General features: G+C 44.3%; 1 protein-coding gene and 1 long non-coding RNA gene across 2 annotated transcripts in view; one reads left to right on the top strand and one right to left on the bottom strand.

The window, feature by feature from the left end:
• Positions 1 to 17: 17 nt before the first annotated feature.
• LOC138224407 (uncharacterized) lies at positions 18 to 4,144 on the bottom strand. The gene is made up of 2 exons (XR_011182880.1): positions 3,672 to 4,144; positions 18 to 614 (listed from the first exon to the last, which is right to left on the bottom strand). It is a non-coding gene; the product is annotated as an uncharacterized lncRNA (long non-coding RNA).
• A 170-nt stretch (positions 4,145 to 4,314) lies between these two features.
• The window catches only part of mybpc3 (myosin binding protein C3), a 49,022-nt gene continuing 34,452 nt past the window's right edge, over positions 4,315 to 18,884 (top strand). Inside the window, exons 1-8 of the mRNA XM_069181693.1 lie at positions 4,315 to 4,439; positions 8,867 to 9,133; positions 9,890 to 9,964; positions 11,175 to 11,261; positions 13,086 to 13,234; positions 14,068 to 14,185; positions 14,891 to 14,939; positions 17,777 to 17,836. Of these exons, the coding sequence (XP_069037794.1) occupies positions 4,415 to 4,439; positions 8,867 to 9,133; positions 9,890 to 9,964; positions 11,175 to 11,261; positions 13,086 to 13,234; positions 14,068 to 14,185; positions 14,891 to 14,939; positions 17,777 to 17,836 (830 nt within the window). The 5' untranslated portion in view covers positions 4,315 to 4,414. The remainder of the gene's footprint in view (positions 4,440 to 8,866; positions 9,134 to 9,889; positions 9,965 to 11,174; positions 11,262 to 13,085; positions 13,235 to 14,067; positions 14,186 to 14,890; positions 14,940 to 17,776; positions 17,837 to 18,884) is intronic.

The raw sequence follows: 18,884 nt of genomic DNA, 5'->3' as shown, positions 1-18,884 counted from the left end.
ACTAGAGACTCTAGATGAACCGTTTGTACGTTTTTTCTTTACTTATCTGATTTCGTGCATAACACCTTTTCTCCCAAAAAAGACTGTTTTACGTCAATATTCATATTTTCCAAACACTTCATCTGCTGAATGTTGACTCCAAACACGCGATGAATCAATGTCTGATAATATAACACGATGACAGGTTATTTCAGGTTGTAAAAAAATCACAAACCTTCGCAATAATGTATCTTGGAATATCAGTAATAAATTATTTATAAAAAAAACCTCTTGTCTTGAAAATTATTAACAGTATTTCCACAGCGTGTTGATGTCTGAGGAAGGCGTTTTCAGTTTGAACAGTGGTGCACGGGTGACCTTACAGTTCGTGGCTGAATTCCGGGCTGTGGTTCCTTATGTGTGGAGCTTGCACGTTCTTCACAGGGCAGCATGGGTTTTCTATGGGTCCCTCAGTTTCCGTTTACCTGCCAGGGGCCTGCTTGACCAGTTTATTGATGTCTGTAGGTTTGTCCGTGTGTGTGCCCCGTGTTTCTGGTGCAGTCACCAGGTGTTCCCACCGCTGAGCAGGGGGCCGAGGCTCCGTGGTGGATGGCTACACACGTTCAAACTCTGATCTGAGGGGCCGAAAAAAGACATTTCCGAGCAACACAACAGAGCTGGGGATCATCACGCATCTGTAATGGTCGCAGACGCAGGTGCATTTTGTCCAAAAGCATCACGAACTAGCGCCAAAGGAAATAAAAGCACGGGGACCGTGCAGGACAGCGGTTGGATATTCCCTTCTAAATTCAACGAGAAGGGCTTGAAACGCAGCAGAAATCTGACGTGCAATAAAAAACAAAACAAAATCCTGCTAATGTCGGAAGAGCTCTGCAACCCGGCCACATTACGACCTGTTCAGCACCTGCAGATAGGTGACCCTACCACAAGAGGTCAACAGTGACTCGGTTTGTCAGACCTATCTTGTGGTTTCCAGCAGCGAAATAACAAGGTATTTAAGTAACGCATGGAAGATAAGATATAACAAATAACTAAGGAAAAGGATGGCTAACACGCATTTAAAACGAACTGTAACTGAGCGCCCAAAGGGATATTCGGGTTTTGAGATATACAACCGTGGTAAACCGTCGATATTAAGTCTGTGGTAGAAACCACAAAACCTAAGGCCTCGTGTCTGGTTCGGCAGGTCAGCTTGTGACTATAAAATTGACACTACTGTCTTGCTGAGAAAGCTAATTTTGAAGTTTTGTTTTCAGTGCGAAGTGTAACGTGCGACTTTTTATTAATCTGTTTATGTTTTGCTGGCACAGAGTGCTTGTATCGTGGCTTTCGATATATTTGCTAAAAGGCGACATTGATTTGGCTATTGGGATAAAGTAAAAACAACAAAACTTTGTTTTCTTTCGGTCAAAAACGAAGTGATATTGATATTGATTTTCCGTTCCAAATACAATGTCTGAAGTGCATCAGAAATCGCACGTTTTTAAACAATTACAGAGAAATCCTACTGTACGTATTACGTATCCTGACGACTGTTACAGATCAAGCATATTTTTTAACCTAAATCTCGGTCTATAAATGTGAAGAAAAGTAGTGTGTAATTACCCCGCTTGTCTTTGACATCAGTTCTTTTAAGGTGTGGTAGACATTGTTTTAAGATACAGTGATTTTAATTGTAGGATGGACTGCAATAAAGAGATAGTTTTTTCCTAATTACACTACCTTAGAAGAATGTGTTTTCTAGTATTGATTAAAGATTCCCATGTGTCTTCAACTGCCATATGGCGAGAAGACTATCTGCTACTCAAAACTGAAATCCGATTCTGTGAACTGAGGTGTCCGCAGAGCCTACAACTCACACATTCAGGGCAGAACTTCAAACTGTTCCAAACATGTAAAAGGTACGCTTGGGAACTGAACTTGATTTTAGTTTAATTGTTCTCCTTAAAACCAGACTCTTTCATCTGTATCAATGAAAACGTCACACCGAACAGTACCTCCAGAAAAAAAAGTGTCGCTTCAAGTTCCAATTTTGTTAGCACGGCAAACCGTGGAAAGATATACATAAAATTTAAGTTAAAAAAATGTCTGCTATTTTTTGGTAGCTTTAAATATTTTCAAAACTCTTTTCACAGTTCTTTCTTGTGTGATTATGCCTGTGCTATAGAGAGTCATTTGTTTTCTGTTTGAGAAACTTAACTCCTTAAAGAACTGAATGCTGTCTATCAGCAGTAGCTGATACAAGAAGCCATTAATCCACGATGTGCAATATGCCAACCAGGAAGACTGCGGTGATAGTGTACCGCATGGATTAAACTGTCTCATCGTGCTATTCCATTCCCTCTGTCCTCTTGTGTTTTAAGTCTTTATCCACTTTATGGATCTGGATTGGTCACAGTCTTCACACTGTGAGTAACTCTGGGAACTGTAAGCATGCAGAACTTTATCCCCTGGTTGTGCTCTGGGATCAGTAAAGAGACATGAGACTGGCTCAGAGGAGGAACTGCCTGGCACAGTGCTTGTCCACCTGCCTGTTGTGCCAGGCTGCACCACATAGCTGAGCGAAACGCAACCTGAATGTCTCTACAATAAAAATAAGAGTTTGCTAAACAACGACTTTACCACTGTGCTGAACTGTGTAATGGCATTGCAGTTCCATTACACAGGACAAAGTTATCTCTTCAAGCTGACCTCTAAATAACACAGGCTAGTTATTGACAGGCATGTGTTTTACTTAATTATCTTTATTAATTTGCCTACTGGTGAGATAAAGTGGCTTCTATTTGTGCCTCAGGGTGCTTTAGAGGAGCAATCCGGGTGAAGCCCCTTGCTCAAGGGCACAGCAGAAGTGTGCCCACCATGATTCGAACCCACAACCTTCTAGCTATGAATACAGAGCGCTAACCACCACGCCACACTGCTGGCCTTACTCACCCTCTTGAATTAATGGGCATGAACAGGAGCCAAGCTGGTTAAAAACAACAGGCAAATTAATACAATTAAGTAACTACAGTCCGTCCCCGTCGATAACTGGCCTGTGTTATTGAGACTTGAAGAGATAACTCCGTCCTACCCTGGCCTGCGTTACCAGTACACAGTTGGTCACCACACTGGTTTAGGTAGGCCCTGTGAAGCAGCCTGGGACCTGAGGCTTTTGGCTCGGTTTATTCTCAGACCGCCCTGTTGGGAGGTCAGGTGATTGGCAGGAGCTGGCTCTTGCATGCTGTGCACCTGTGTTCCAACGACAGGCTCTCCCAGTGTGTCAACATACTGACCAGCGCACTTCTAAATAAATTCGGGCTGCCTCACGGGCAGGCGCACATTCTGTTTTAACGTCCGGCAGAGACGTGGTTTATCCGACTCCAAAGATGCCCCGTGATTGCCACTGTAACAGTTTTATCTAGCAATAAGAACATGAGAGTGTGGGCCTTCCAGCCCAGCTGGCCTGTGCGGTAGTTGCCAGGTAATCCGAAGATCTCGTCCAGCCACTTCTTGGAGGAATCTGCGGTATCGGCTGCAGCAACACTGGCTGTGTAGCTTCTTCCATGTCCCCGTAACCCCTTGGTTAAAGCAGTACCCCCTGTTTGGGATTCTAAATGCACTTCCACGTAGTTTGCACCTGTGTCCTCTGGATTGAGTTTCGCTGTTCTGAAGACGTGTGCTGGGCTCACCTTGTCAGCGCCCTTGAAGGCTTTGAAGACTTGTGTCAGGTCCCCTCACGGCCTTCTCTGCGCAAGGTGCAGGTCCTTCAGCCTGTCAGCGCGGGACATTCCTTTAAGTCCCAGAACGTTTCTGGTGGCTCTTCTCTGGACTGGTTCCAGGGCAGCAGTATCTATTGTATCACGAGGTGACCGAAAACGGTGCAAGTTGGCATGTCAATTTCTCACAAATTCTTCTCGGGTCTCAGTGGCCTTTCTGCGCCGCGGACTGTGACACTCAGGAGGGTGGGCTGCTGGAAGTAGAAAGGGGGGTTTGTGTGAAGTCAGCACTGAGAACGGGTCTCAATTTGTTTGCCTTATAATCTTAACAGAGCGTTATTGGCATGGAAACGGAAAAAAAAAAAAACACGGAGAGAGCAGACGACTCCGCTGTACTTTGTTGTCTATATATAACTCCTTGTCCTGTCCTGTCCAGTAGCCAGACATGTGGATGGGCTGCTGGCTGGGGAGTTTTAAAATATTATTTTTATTCAAGGGAGGGGGGAGGGGTGAGTGAGTGTGTTGGGGAGGGTGGGGTGGGCTGTTCTTTATCTCTTGACAGGGGGGAGCGGGGAGCCCGGGGGGGGAGGGGGGGGGTGATGTGTATTTCAGCCTCTCTCTGGACATGGATCTGGAAGATTTACTGAAGGCCGGTGACACACTGCCTGGAGTTCCTAAAGACTGTCTGCTGAGACTCAGGAGGTCCCTTCCCCAGGATGCCAGAGCCTGCCAAAAAAGCAAGTAAGACACATTTCTTTTACTGGGTTTACTGGTTTACTGGGTGCAATGTCACAGCTTCAAAGCAAAACATCTTCTAATTAAATGTAGAAATGTAACGTACTGCATCACTATCATATACAGTATATATATAAGGAACAAGTAAAGGTTTATTCCATGTTTCTTCTCTTTTCAGCATGGAATACACCTTTACTTGTTTCTTTGCAGCCTATGCATGCTGACGCAGTTCCCTACTTGAACTACACTATATATAAGTGCAATCTTATGTTCCACATAGGACCAGTAGGATATGGATAAATAAAAGTATGCACCACTGTTCACACACATACTGTGCACAGTGTATGCACATTTACACGTTCACAAGTTTGCACGCTACACACGTTTAAGTGCTAACTCGGTCTGGCTGTTTCAAGGGATCGTACCTTTCTCCCTCTTGTTTTACTCGTTTAGTGACACGCGCTGAGATGCAGGGATTGCACTCGGCGGCCGCAGTTTGTGCAGCTTGTGTTGCTAAGCTTGCAGTGTCACCGTTGTTTGTTAACTCATTTACACTTCCTTAAAAATGTTTCCGGTGAAGGGGGAGGCAGGTAACCTCAGAGGGGCAGCACAGCTTCTGTCTGGTGCTGGAGCGGTGAACGACAGAAAGCTCTGAGCCTCCTGGGCTTGCACCAGAGTAATGTGTTTTCATGCCAGATTGTGAGCAGGATCACCTAATTTAGGCACAAGTTCATGGGTTCTGTATCATAAAAATGAGAAAGCTTACCTTACGTTCAAAAAACAAAAGGCGACTAAAATTGAGCTTGTGAACGAATACGACAGAATCGAACACTTCACTTTAACAGTGAACCAATTATTGAGTCGTGTCTGATAATTAATTATCAATTTTCCCATTAACTATGGGGCAGAATTAAAATGATATAATCATAAGTGGACTGTGAGCAGAATTTCTGTATGTTGTTCAGAACTGATTAAAAAGATGTTTATGACATTCAAACTCCAAAAATGAATAGAAATACAAATGGTACAATAATAAATACTGCAATAAAAATACATAATCCATGATTTAAAAAGTATTGAATGTTGCCCATTATTATCATTGTTATTTTATTTTCACACTACTCTTCCTGTTATGTCCTAGAATAGTTTGTTTTTTGAGAGCACAGACATATGGGCTATCTTTCAGTCCAACCCAACTATTTCCGACTTTTCATCAGCTGTTAGTGTCACTGGGACACATCACTCCAGGACATAAGTGTTTCCAGCTTGAAAGCCAGTTATTTTTTGCCACTCTTGGAAACATGAGGCATTTTAAGGAGAACAATCTCCCCCATGCTGTTCCTCCACCCCGCTTGCTCTGCGCACAAAAGGTCACACATTCTTGACACAGGGCAGCGGGGGGCATTACAGATGAGGATGACATCATTGTTCCATGTTGTGAGTACCATGGGGGCCGGTAGACTCGATAAGCAGTTAAGGAAGCGTCGGGGCTGAAACGCTTTCCAGGATGAGGGAGGAGGAGGGGGGAGCCATCAGGATTGACAGACTGTCTTGCACCATCGGTCAAGAAAAGCAATGCATTCTGGATCCTGTGAAATGCCAATGTTCTCCTCCCACAATGCACAGCAAGGCACTAGGACTTGATAATCTAACCATTGAACAGGAAAGGTATGACAGGTTGTATTAGTTGGGCAGGACAGGGACCTACAGCTCTGGTCTCACAGAGCCACTGTGCCTTTGATTTTCTTAATTTGCTGGAATCAGCCAATGTGAATTAGAAATTGACAGGACTGACGCGGTCTAGACGACACGCTATTGGCTGATTGTGACCAGGATGCTGAGAGTGGAAGCGTGTCATTGGTGGAGGGCTATCAGGGCTGGACGGGGGGAACCAGTGACACCTGGGACCTGCCAGATGCCCCTCTCCTCTGTTGGCACTAACTACCCAATGGGGGGCTGCGGTGGGCGTGACGCAGGTGGCAGTGATGCATTCGCGTGCGCTCCAAGCAGTAGAGGAACTGCAGCCGCAGAGCAGAGCTGATTGAGAACTGGGTGGACGGACAGTGGTAAAACATTAGCTTTTAAATAGAGAGCGGATGTTGTCTTTACCCACTGATTGAAAGCTGCCATGAAGCCCAAGGAGACAGAGCTCTCAGGAACCAGCAGTAGAGCCAGGTACAGGTCAATTGTTAGAATGTGGCAGTGCAGAGCTGTGGTTAGGGCAGTTAATTCCAGATCACAAGGTTGTGGGTTCAAATCTCAGGTGAGACACAGCCATTGTACCCCTGAACAAGACATTTTGCTAAAAATAAATGCCCCACTGGCTCTAAAATAAATGGTTCTTATGGTTGCTATTGTAATATTGTAAAACAGCAAAGGTTTAGTCTTATTTGCGCAAGTTGAACATCACTTACATCATCAAAAAATCTTTCCATAAATGTTCACTGTACACTGAATGGAATTCCAGCAAAATAATGAGCGTTTCCAAGCTTTAGCATTGTGTACGCAAAAGCCCTTAGTCCTTCCTCAGAAACACAGTAAACCTTTATTCAGCTGGAGAGATGCAGTTCGTTTGCCAACACAGCATTTAGAGTGGAGTGTTAAGACCCGTGCCATTTGGAGCACGCCGCAAAATCATTGCATGTGATCTTTCAAAATGTTCCAACATAAGCTGTAGGATCTGGGTGACCCACAGAAGCTCATTCATGCTGTTTCCAACAGAGATTTAATTGCAGTCAGATGCTGCATAAAACTCCGCTGCACCAACTCAAGGGAAGAAATATGTTGTCTTTATTTAGTGAAACCATATATTTATTTGGAAACACCTCTAATATAAGAAAGTGATACAGAGCACCTGTCTAGGAACATCTTCTGTTGCCAGAGCGGATAAACATTAAAACCTTTGCTTCTTTAACTAGAGGTGATAAACATTGGGTCCAGAAGTCATTTACAGAATATAATGTGTAGCTCTGCTTGAAAAGAGAACCCATCAGTTTCGAGATTCAGCCTTAGATTTAAGGTACGGGATTTGAATCCTGTTTGGATTGTGAATCAAAAGACAGACCATCTCGAGTGCAGACGGCTATTATATGCACTTGTGCTTTTCAAAAGACAGTGTGCTTTGTCATCTTCCATTTAAATACACACTGTACACTGTACAGTTGTTAATAACAGAAGACATATGTGGAGGGCATGGTGTCTAAATAGGAAGGTCACAGTGGGGAAAAAATCACTTGAATGTACAGTATGGCAGAATTCCCTCTAGAACACTATGTGCTTCAGTGTGGCTGACGTAATCTTCAGTTGGATTTCTGAAATGAAGACAGTTCTGTTTGTATGAAGCCTCTTCAATCATCGTCAGAATCATCAGCCTGTTTATTGCAACAGGTTGGAATCAGGGAGAAAAACATGGACTCAAGTTCCCACCAGGGACAGAGAATTAGGGCTACACTTTGATAATGAGGTGAGGCCAGTCTTAATACTGCTGGAGTTGGGGAATAGCATCAGACCCACAGTTAGGCGATTCATAGATTTCCTGTTAAAAGGGAGAATACGGAATATACTTTTTGCAGTGTTTGATTAAACTATGTGAACAATGAACTGATGGCTCAGAGGAGATGTAGTTCAATATACTTATTGTGCATTCGATTTGCGACAAACTTATCTTTATATCAGTAGATAGGTATTTGTAGTCTTTTTGTGAATTCTGGAGTCGTAGTGTCAGCAGAAATGCACAGATGGCATGTTCAGCTGCAAGTGAATGTGTGGCTTACACTGAAAGATTTCAATGAGTTTCAGTCAGGTGGCTGACAGTCTGTGGAGATGGTGTCATGACCTGACATGTGCACCAAGGAGCACACACCTGTCGTGCTGTTGATGCCTGCAGAGATCCACAGAGATCCCTTCTTGCTCTCCAGCTGATCTAATGCAAATCGTCCGACCAAGGGCCATGAATTACAAACACTCATGTGCATAAGACATAAACATACCTCTTTAAGTGTTTGAATACAGAGCCCCAGGTGTTTTCTGGGGGTAGTATGTTGTATGAAATAAAAATCCAGTTATGAACCAGCAGGGTCAGATTTAACCTACTTTGTGGGATCCTTGTCTTTTTTTGGGGAGTTTCAGTAAAACTCTGTAATCCTGGAGCACACTCTCCAGGGCCTATGGATGGGTACAACACTTTCAGTGCGTCTTGTTGAAGAGGTATCCGATTTGATAAGATTCTCTGATCCTTTTAAAAGCAGATACAGAAAAGGATGTCTGAAGTTTTGGTGAGGCCATGAGTGCATCGTCTTCACTAGAAAGAAAAGCCCTCCTTTGATAAATAAGGGTTTGGCTGCAGAGCCAGAGAAAGATGCGAATGGATTGTAAATTCAGACGATATTAGAAGGAAGCCGGCACATTTTTCTCGCCTTTATCCACTGTTTTAGCTTCTGCGCTCACGAAGAAGCCCAAGGGCGCGGAGGCAGTGGTGGGCGGATCAGTGGTGTTCGAAGCAGAGACGGAGAAGAAGGAAACGAAGGTGAAATGGCAGAAAAACTCCGTTGACATTGTTGAAAACGACAAATACGTCATCACCGCGGACGGGAACAAGCATTCCCTCACCGTTAAGAACGTCACCAAGGAAGATGAACTCGTTTACGCAGTGATTGCTGGGAGTTCAAAGGTTAAATTTGAACTCAAGGTGAAGGATCAAGGTGAGTCGTCATCTGAAATCCCGACGAAAGTTCTGGCTCGGTTTTGCATGACACACATTTTGATTTGCTGACAGCCTATAAATAAATCTTTTAAAAAATCCACAGTTCAGATGGACCTGACCCGGAGATTGTTGGAATAGTCCATCTTAATTATTTGGTAATGTCTAAATTATTTTGAGAACCATTTTAACATGATGGTGATATGAAGAATCATTCAAAAGTCAATCTTTGTTGCCGTTCCTGAATTTTTGGATTGATCTGAGACAGTTAATGTTGAGAAAGCACTTTGATGACAGGTCATCTGATGTGTCAGGTCTGATGATATTGGGGAATTTATTTCACGATCCTTTACAGGGGGGCGGGTTCCTGGCAGAAAATTCAGTTGCGCAAAGTCTCATATCAATCCGTTCTAATGACCTTGACTCGGATTGCAAAATTCATTTCCATCTGTGTCACTGCTGCCGAGCTGCGCTGATAATTATAAAGGCATTTTCAGTGTGGTTTTCTGTTGTCTTAAAAATAGAGCATGATATCCAATATTATATATATATTATCTGGGTAGTACATGTCAGCAGATATTTCTGTGGACTGTTGATCGCTATCCCAAAAGCTGTGCAGGGTTAACAAAATCTTAAAGCCGTTATTTGCAGAACAGTGAATAGAAGAGGCCAGTTCTGTTTTGAATCCCTAAAACCTTCCTTGTCTGCAGACAATGCAAATGATGTGACGCTGCATGCATGCTCTGCTCTTTCTCAGAGAAAGCGGATGAAGGCGCCGCCATCTCTCCACCTGCTCCAGAACACCCGGCCCAAGAGGGCAGCGAGCCAGAAGGTGAGGAAGGAAGAGGGGGAATCGGGGGTTCCTCATTATTCCTGACACCCATGTAGAGGTGATGCAGCTGAAAGGACCCCCAAAACACATTACACACAGGAAGGCAGACACTGAGGTGCGGCACCCTAGTCTGGGAGACACGCAGCAGCCCCACTGCACCTCAGATGAGGGGAAAAGTTCTAAGAATCTGCTTCAGCCCTTCAATTTAGGGGGAACTTCAAGAGGGAGGCCAGACTGAGCAAGCCCAGAGATGAATGTAACCAGGACAAGAGGGGTAAACACCCTAACTCTTACAAACAGCGCCCAGAGATCTTTAACAACTCATCAAGGCACTGCCTCACCCTGACTTCCACAGAGAAGTTCATTTTCCCCCTAATTTAGTATGTTTTTGATGCTTTGCCTTTTTTTTGGTGAAGTTGTTCGGTAGCCGGAGTGATCTCTGTTATTCAAATAAAGAGCAAGGTCCCAGACCCTCACTGTCAGTGAAGCTGCCTTAGTTATCATACAGCTATGAAACTGGCATGTGGAAATCAGACAGAAAACATGATGCGTGTGCCCATTTAGGCGTAGGATTGCTGTACCCAGCTCCATTAAAATCTTCTTGGAAGCCTTTCGTTTAGATTAGGGCAGCTGTTTGCTGTTTGTCAGCGCGCAGTCAAAAAGACATCAATTGACAGCTTGTTCCATGATGTCGCCCCGGACTGATTTAGTACAGTGTGTCAGAAGCTCTCCACAAGAGTCTGCCAGAGTCAAAGGTTGAGCACAAGTGGGGTGAGGACCAGCCTCCAGGAGGCACATTTTAGGTCAAACAAGGCTTTGAAAGGAGAGGGAGTGCTAAGAAACCGTGCTTTTCACCCTGAAACCCTTTCACTTATACCATCCTACTGTTAGCAAATAAAAAAACAGTTGCTCCTGTTTACTGAGCCGCATCTTCCTTTTAAGTAAAAGACATAATTCAAGACTTAGGTTGTCCTCATTCTCGGGTCATATAAGGGAAAGCAAAACTCATCTCTTAAAGATATCTTTTTCTCTACCGCTTTAGAGCTTTGGATGTGATAGAAACCCTAGCTTCTCAAGGCAAGGATGTTCAGGAGAAGAGTCAGTAACTTGGGGGAACATTGTAAAAAAAGCTGGACTGGCCTTGTGTTTTCATTCTGCCCCGGTCAGCTGTCAGTAATCCTCCTCTGCTCTTTTCTGAATCTCTCTTCAGTTCTTCCGGACAGTCAGCAGCCTGACACAAGGCAGGATCTGACCGGCCTCTTTCTTGAGAAGCCCCAGAGTGGAGAGGTGACTGTGGGTAAGGACCAAGTGCCCATCTGGCTTGACAGACAGTGCCAGGTTTCCCATTAGGATCCCGCCTACGAAGGAGGGAAACACTAGTGATTAACGAAAAAACGTGCTGAAACAACGTGCTTGCGATCGACTCTAAGTGCTCCAGATCAATAATCCTACGTTGTCTAGCAGCTGTTCTAGAAACTAGAAGTATCGAAGTGATGGTTGCTCGACTCGCTCCGTCAATCATGTGGTTTAGCATTAGAATAGTTTAAAGTGCATCATGTCCATCAACATCATTCAATTGGCGTTTACCTCTCTTTTTGCACATTTCGGACTGAAAGCGCGTAGGGCCTATGAGCACCAAAATCCAGCCCCGTTTACATACTGGGCAGCTTTGGGCATGAACAGAGCAACAGAAAGGCTCACTGAGCTCCCCAGAGGAGTGAAGAACTGAGCAAAGAGCCACGATCTATCTCATATGCTCAGAGGGGACTCCTGGACCCTGATGTGCACATGCAAAAAAATAAAAGCGCTATCAGCACGGTTACAAAAAGGTGACCTGATCAGAGAGACATTTGCTCCTCATTTTCACATCAGGGCCTCAATGCCAATCCATTCTTGGGTATTCCTAGAGTACATTTAGCCAATTATTTGATATTCCATCAAATGGATATTTTGAGTAACTGGGGCAAGAAAGAGAATGTAAGTGAAAGATCATCTCTGAACCCTCAGCTGCAGAGCCAGGCACATCATCCTTGCTGTTCTGAGGGGAAGACGGTGATTTAGAGACAGCCCCTTCATTTTTGTCTACTGATCAAGTGCATCTTGTCCTGCTGGGAGCCAGGTTTTTTTTTAGTTTAAAGAACTGAAAGGCTTAGTCATCTCTTTTCCAGGCTTTGTTTCAGCCACAAGGAAATGAAAGAGAGAGAGAAAAAAAACACTCTCCGTTCATTCCAATTGAAAGGTCCTTAAAAAGAGATTAATTTTCAAATCGGAAAACATCTTTGTGTTAGTTTCTGTTAACGATCGGGGAGCCCACGGACTGCGACAGGTGAATTTTCATTGGCTTTCCGAGGAAGTGGTGGGGATAAACCGGACAAGTAGTTCTTCGTTTGGCCTGACCCTGTCTTCGCCAGCAGACCTGTGACTTGGTTCGATTTTCATCCCATTACGAGCCAAAAGAAAATCAAGGAAAATGTACTTTGAGTTGGATGCAAAACCCGCCAATTGGTCATTCGCAATTGAATTAGTGAAACTCTAGAGCAACATACCCTACAAAGAGAAAAACTGCTCAACTTGTCCAAATGTCTTAAAGGTTAACTCATGGCCAGGAACAGTACAAGTGCATCATCAAAGGGTCTTTCTCATTTTTGTACTTCTGTAATGATTTATTTATATTATCTTATCTAATCTTATATTGTCTTATTTACATAAGTGAATACATTAACTGAATTGCTTCTATGCTTTATGCTGAAATGCTTTACAGTTGAGAACAATTACAAAGTTTGGACAGGTTAGGCCTGATTAAAATGCCCCAGTTAAGCCTAAATTAACACAATGAATGTGTTAATTGAACAATCGAATGCTCGTCCTCAGATCCAAAGTGACAGTTGACTTAACAAAAACCTAGATATTTTGCTGGAAGTGATTGAATGCAGGACTTCCATTCCCTTCAGCGAAGATCACGTTTAGTCATCACAGTGCAACCATTTCAGTTTGCTGCAGAGACAGATAACTCTTAAAAGCAAAACACTCTGTTAAGCACAAACACATACACTAAAATGAAATGTTCAGGACGATCAAGGAACTGACCTGTTTTAACGCCTTGTGTTACCTGCGCGCACAGGTGAGAATATCACGTTCACTGCCAAAGTGGGCTCCGCCAACCTGCTGAAGAAGCCCACCGTGAAGTGGTTTAAAGGGAAGTGGATGGACTTGGCCAGCAAAGCAGGCAAACACCTGCAGCTGAAGGAGGTCTACGACAGGAACTTGAAGGTCAGGGCTGTTTCTGCTGCGTCCCACATCCCCACTATTCTGCGGGGCAGAGCGTGGTGCCGTCCCTTTGAACATCTGCTTATCAAATGAGTCTTCCCAGCTGGCACAAGTGCTGATAGGGGGTGAAATCACAGCTTCATTGCTTTCAATTTTTTTTTTTAACGTTATATACAAGGCTCGGCTTTGTCAGCTCTGGTAAACATCATTTAAGCCGTTAGTCTCACAACCTTTTTTGTATTCCCTAACGCTTAAGTGGGTTTGCATGGTCTCTGAGCTGTATCTGGGATGTCCAGTTCTGATCCTTACTGGTTCTAAATCCTCCTGAGTAAAAAGTAATTTCTCATCCCCACTTTGTACTCTCCCAAGGTGACCCATTAAAGGAGATAATCTGAGGGCCTGCTGTTCTTGATGGGCAGCGTGATGGCACTGTGGGTAACTCTACTGCCTCACGGCACTTGGTATCCTGCGATCAATTCGGGCTGTACTGGGGCTCCTTCTGTGTGGAGTCTGCATAGTCCTCCTATGGCTACATCAGTTTCTTACCACCTCCCATAGACTGGCTTGATTGGCATCTCTGAATTGTCCCCCTGCGTGCACGTGGGAGGGAATGTATTGATTGAATGGGTGCTGCAATGGACTAGTGTCCTGTCCACTGAGTTCCCCCACTGTCTGCCCATTGTGTGCCGGGCAGGCAGAGACTCAGTGCAGCCCCGCATTGCAGCGGGTGATCAGAGACAGAGGATGGAGGGTTTACTGCAGCCTTGCGCTGTGCTGGGAAGGCGTAGCCCTGTTACAGGCAGGATGGTGTGGCTCACCGTGGCGCTGTCCCTCAGGTGTACACCTTCGAGATGCACATCATCGGGGCCAAGGCCAACTACGCCGGCGGGTATCGATGCGAAGTCTCGTCCAGGGACAAGTTCGACAGCTGCAACTTTGAGCTCATCGTGCACGGTGCGTAGCCTTTGACCTCGCAGACCGGCCTCCCGCGCGCCTCTTGGGTCCCAGCCTGACTCGGGGGGAGAGGCCGTGCAGTCACTGTGCCGCGGAGCGCTTGTTGTTGTTGTTGTTGTTGTTTCTGCGAACCACATTGATTTTGAAATCCAGGAGCTGTGACTCGGCTGAAAAGACGATGCCCTCTTTCACTCAGGAGCCGTCTCTAAACCCATCGCAAACACAGCCATGCCTGTGCCTTTTCAGCCACCTGCCCTCCAAGTCAGTCAAATAATAAATTCTCCCTCGACGTTTCAGCACCGCCACTCGTGCTCATTCCACACAAGATTATGCCACAACTTGACCCCAGACTTTGTCAGCTCGGGTAAACTTAACTTAAGTCGTGAGTCTCACAACTTTTCTTTGTGCTCCCTAACAAAGTTTTTGCATGGTCTCTGAGCTGTATCTGGGATGTCCAGTTCTGATCCTTACTGGTTCAAATTCCTCCTGAGTAAAAAGTAATTTCTCATCCCCACTTTGTACTCTCCCAAGGTGATCCATTAAAGGAGATAATCTGAGGGTCTGCTGTTCTTGATGGGCAGCGTGATGGCACTGTGGGTAACTCTACTGCCTCACGGCACTTAGTATCCTGCGATCAGTTCGGGCTGTACTGGGGCTCCTTCTGTGTGGAGACATTCAAGCTGTCGTCTTGTGCTCTGTCTCTAGAGGCCCGCGCTGTTGAAGAAGTGGACATCAGAGCTGCTTTTCGACGCACGTAAGTTCACATTCTGCAGCCGCCGGTTCTGAACCTACAGCCTCACACAGTAGAGCAAAGCTCACGCGCCACTGTCGTGGGAACAGGAATCCGAAATCGAGGGTTAGAGAAGCAAAATGCATTTAAACCGAAGAGCAAGTGGCACTGTTGTTTTGTTCGAGCGCTCGCTGTCTTTACGACAAATCGGTGTCCTGTGCTGCGATTAATTATGTGGAAATTACGATTTGCTAGGAGCATTGGACCAGGAGGGAAACGGAAGAGTGGCCCAGGCGGAAGGTAGTATCATGTTTGTGGGACAGCCTGGGCCATATTTGCAGACTTTTCAGCCTTGTGGGAGGCCAGCACTGGCTTGCTGTTTTCGTCTTTGCTTTCTCAATGGAAAAACAAAGAAGTGCTACTCGTCCTCGTCTCAAAATTTCTGGAGATACCCCGGTCCCCCAAAAAAGTTTAACTTTATTGGCTTTTCTTCATGTGTTATTTTTGTAAAATATCCGTAGCTTTGTTTCCAGTTTAAAAACAAAAGCAACAACTGGGAAGAAAATCTACAGCAAGCTAAGCGCTGCAGTCTTTTCAAATATGGCCCTACGTCCCTCCCACCCCTGAAAACACAGGCTGGGGAGCACGAGAATAGATAGTTCCTCTTTTTAGCTTAACGTTGCAGGCGACGTTTAATGATAATCTATTTACCCGAAAAAAAAGCAAGGACAGTAGCAAAAAATGATATGCAAATAGAAGTTGCACAGTGGCTTTTCCGGTCTCTTCTCGGCCCCTCGGCTGCCTGTTTTCCAGAGATGGGGGACCAGCTGCACAAACGCCCCCCCCTCCCTCTCGGAACATGTGCTCCAGGTTGACTGTAAAACCCCGAATGTGACGAGACATCGGGGCTTTCAGTGAAAACCGGTTCTGGGACGGCTCAGTGTGATCTTTCGAAGTATTCATTGCATCACCCGGTTGCAGGAGTTCGCAGAGAGCGTACTTTCTTTTAATCCCAGCGCCACACGGCGAGCACAGGCCCCCTTGAGCCTGTGGACACGTGCTGGGGCTGTATTACTCGAGATTAAAAGAAAAGCCCTGTGTCTCCTCCAGTCCATTCACTCCTCTCCACGTCTAAGCACTTTCATCTGTTCACTACTGATGGCTTTTTCTCCCTGCAAAGTTGGAAACAGTTTCAAAGTTTGTACAGTTATTGGTGCCATTTTTTTCCTGGTGTGCATTAGGTTTTTAAACAAGGCATTCTTTCACTTAAATCCATGGAAGTATTATTGTATTTTTTAAATGAATTGTTCTTTCATTCTGCTGAAACTGTTTTTTTTTTTTCCTTTACAGTAAGAATGTTTCTGAGACCAGCTCAGAGCAGCCATTTTTTTCCATTTGTGCTTGTGTTTTTTTTATTAATTATGATTTAATTAATCTGTCTTATACGAATAGACAGCAGCACAGTGTGGCAGAACTGTAATCATCTCCGCCGTGTAAGAATATATAAGAGATTTATGTCAGGCCAATGTCAGAGGGGTTCTTTCTGAACATGAAATGGGTATTTTGGACACTGCTCAAGCAATACAGGATCAAATACTGTGTAAATTAGAAAAAAAAAGCATGACATGAATTATTAGGAACAAAATAGTAAAACTATCAGTAATTCCTTGAAATTTACCAAAAAATACTTGCTAACATTCCAGCTACTCTTTGTAGGTGTTTTTCTGGCATTTTTTCTTTTGTTTTTTTTCCCAGCGAGATCCACAGCCCTCAGTACAGAGCACTTTCATCTTTAACTCAGTGACACATCTTCAAATTCAGACACAGAGTCTCATGTATCCAATATCTTCATGTGAGGGAGAGACCTGAAACGTCCCCAAGGGACTCTGATTTCATTTCCTCCGCCTTGGAAAAAAAAAGAAAAAATCCCTGTTTTAATTTTAAAAGAAGGATGTGGTCGCCCTAATCATGTGATGAAGACTTTCATTTTAGAAAATACAAAAAGTGCTTTCAATTCTGAACTGGTACAGTCCCTTACATGAAGACTTTTAACACAAACTTCTTCTAACACAATCCCTGTTCATGATCTTTGTAGTTTGTCTCCAGTGAAGTGGAGTTCTAAAAGCTGCAGAACACTGAAAAAAGTTAAAGTCCCTATGCTGGTGACTTGTTTGATTGTCTTTCTTTTGTATTCTGCATTCACTTTTCATAACACTAACACTCGTGTTCTCTTTCACACAACTGTTTTTATCATTATCATAAAAACACATTATTTTCATATGCTTCATGTATTAGTAATGAACTTGCTGTGCTGTTATATACCTTGTGGTTAAACAGATTTTAAGAAAGATGGCATTCAGTGTAAGCTGCAGAAGGCCCAGGTATATCTTGAATGAATTGTATGAAGTAACATTCATACCAGAGTATCAGAGATGTGAGTTTCCTTTTCCACTAAAGATTGGTACCAGGGGAGAGCTTTTAATAAGGTTTTCCTGCCCTAGTCACTTTTTTTGTTTTGCTTTGGCGATCCATTTTTGAAAATTGGCAACTAATTTTTCCATTCTAGTATCTTAGTTCCTTCATCTTGTGTCTTGGGAGAAAAAAAAATCTAAGCCATGTAAGCTGTGAACTGTATGATCTACACCGAAACCCCTGTCAAATCTGAACGGATCAGAGGCTAATGTGTATATTTCCACGAATGTAGAGAAATCAAGTAGCAGAGAGGTCGATCGGGGTCACATTTAATCGCCCGAGTCCTGCGCAGTGAGTTGGTGGTCCTTCTGAGGGACAGAGCAGGGCGGCAGTGCAGTAGGGTGTTTCTAGGAGCCTAACAGTGTGGCCACTCTGATGTTTCTCCACAGTAGCTGCGATGGAGGAGAGGAAGCAGGGGAACTTGATTTTAGCGCTTTGCTGAAGAAGAGGTGAGTGCAGGGCTTCTTTCATGCTAGGCTGGGAGAACAGACACACTTCCTAAATGCTTAGGAAAGCAGCGAGAACCTTCACCCACATGAAGAGGAGGTTGGCCTTGCTGATCACACGAAAGAAGGATATGTTCACAAAATTAACTAAGAAATACCAGCATAATTTCATAACCTCAGAGTGATGATATAGCAATTACTTATTTTGCATTTAAAAGGATATTCCTTGCTTCATGTCCTAAACATTACCAGGAGAGGGCAACAGATGAGGGTGAAAAAAGCAGTACTGTATGAAATAGCAATAAATTATACTGGAACTATATCCGTCTTTCTTTTGATATTTAAATATATATACAACACATGATTTGCGTTATACAGACATTTCTATAAATCTGACCTCTGAGAGCCTCATTTTCTCAATTACAGTGTATGTTCCTCCGATTGCATTATTAAATACTTTTTTATGGCTTGTCTTTTCTCATGCTGATCTCTCCTGTGGGCCGGTGTCCTTTCTCCCTCCTCGGCTGGACCTTTCACCCCTCCAGAGAGTAAGAACTCCAGATCTCTTCACTTCACAACAACACACTAACGGGGAGTCTGCATGGCATGGGCTGAGTGCCGCTACTAAAACCCGGCTCTGGAATGAACCCAACTGGGTTGGAGTCACTCCTCTCGGGAACATAAGAGGCGACTCCTACAGGAGGAGGCTGTCAGGCCCATTTAGGCCCTCCGGTTGCTGGTAGTTAACAGATCTGAGCATCTCTTCCAGCTGTTTCTTGAAAGAAGCCAGGATATCGGCTTTGACAGCATGGCAGTGTAGAAACCAAGAGATTTGAGCCTGTAGTGTCCATTCGTCAAGCCAAGCTTTATTGTATGCATTCAAGGAGCAACACATTTGAGGCTTATTGATGTATTGCTCAGAGGGGATATGCCTCGACATGGCTTATATATATTTTTCTCTATGCCCTCCCCCTCCTGTCTTTGAGGTACTTTCTGAAGAAACTCAAGGACTCAGAGAGCAATTAAAACATTCCTTCCTTATCAGGGAGTT

Source organism: Lepisosteus oculatus, chromosome 21, assembly GCF_040954835.1.
Source record: "Lepisosteus oculatus isolate fLepOcu1 chromosome 21, fLepOcu1.hap2, whole genome shotgun sequence".
Lineage (NCBI taxonomy): Eukaryota > Metazoa > Chordata > Actinopteri > Semionotiformes > Lepisosteidae > Lepisosteus > Lepisosteus oculatus.
The sequence above is the reverse complement of the archived record's forward strand: the minus strand, read 5'-3'. Positions and strand labels throughout refer to the sequence as shown.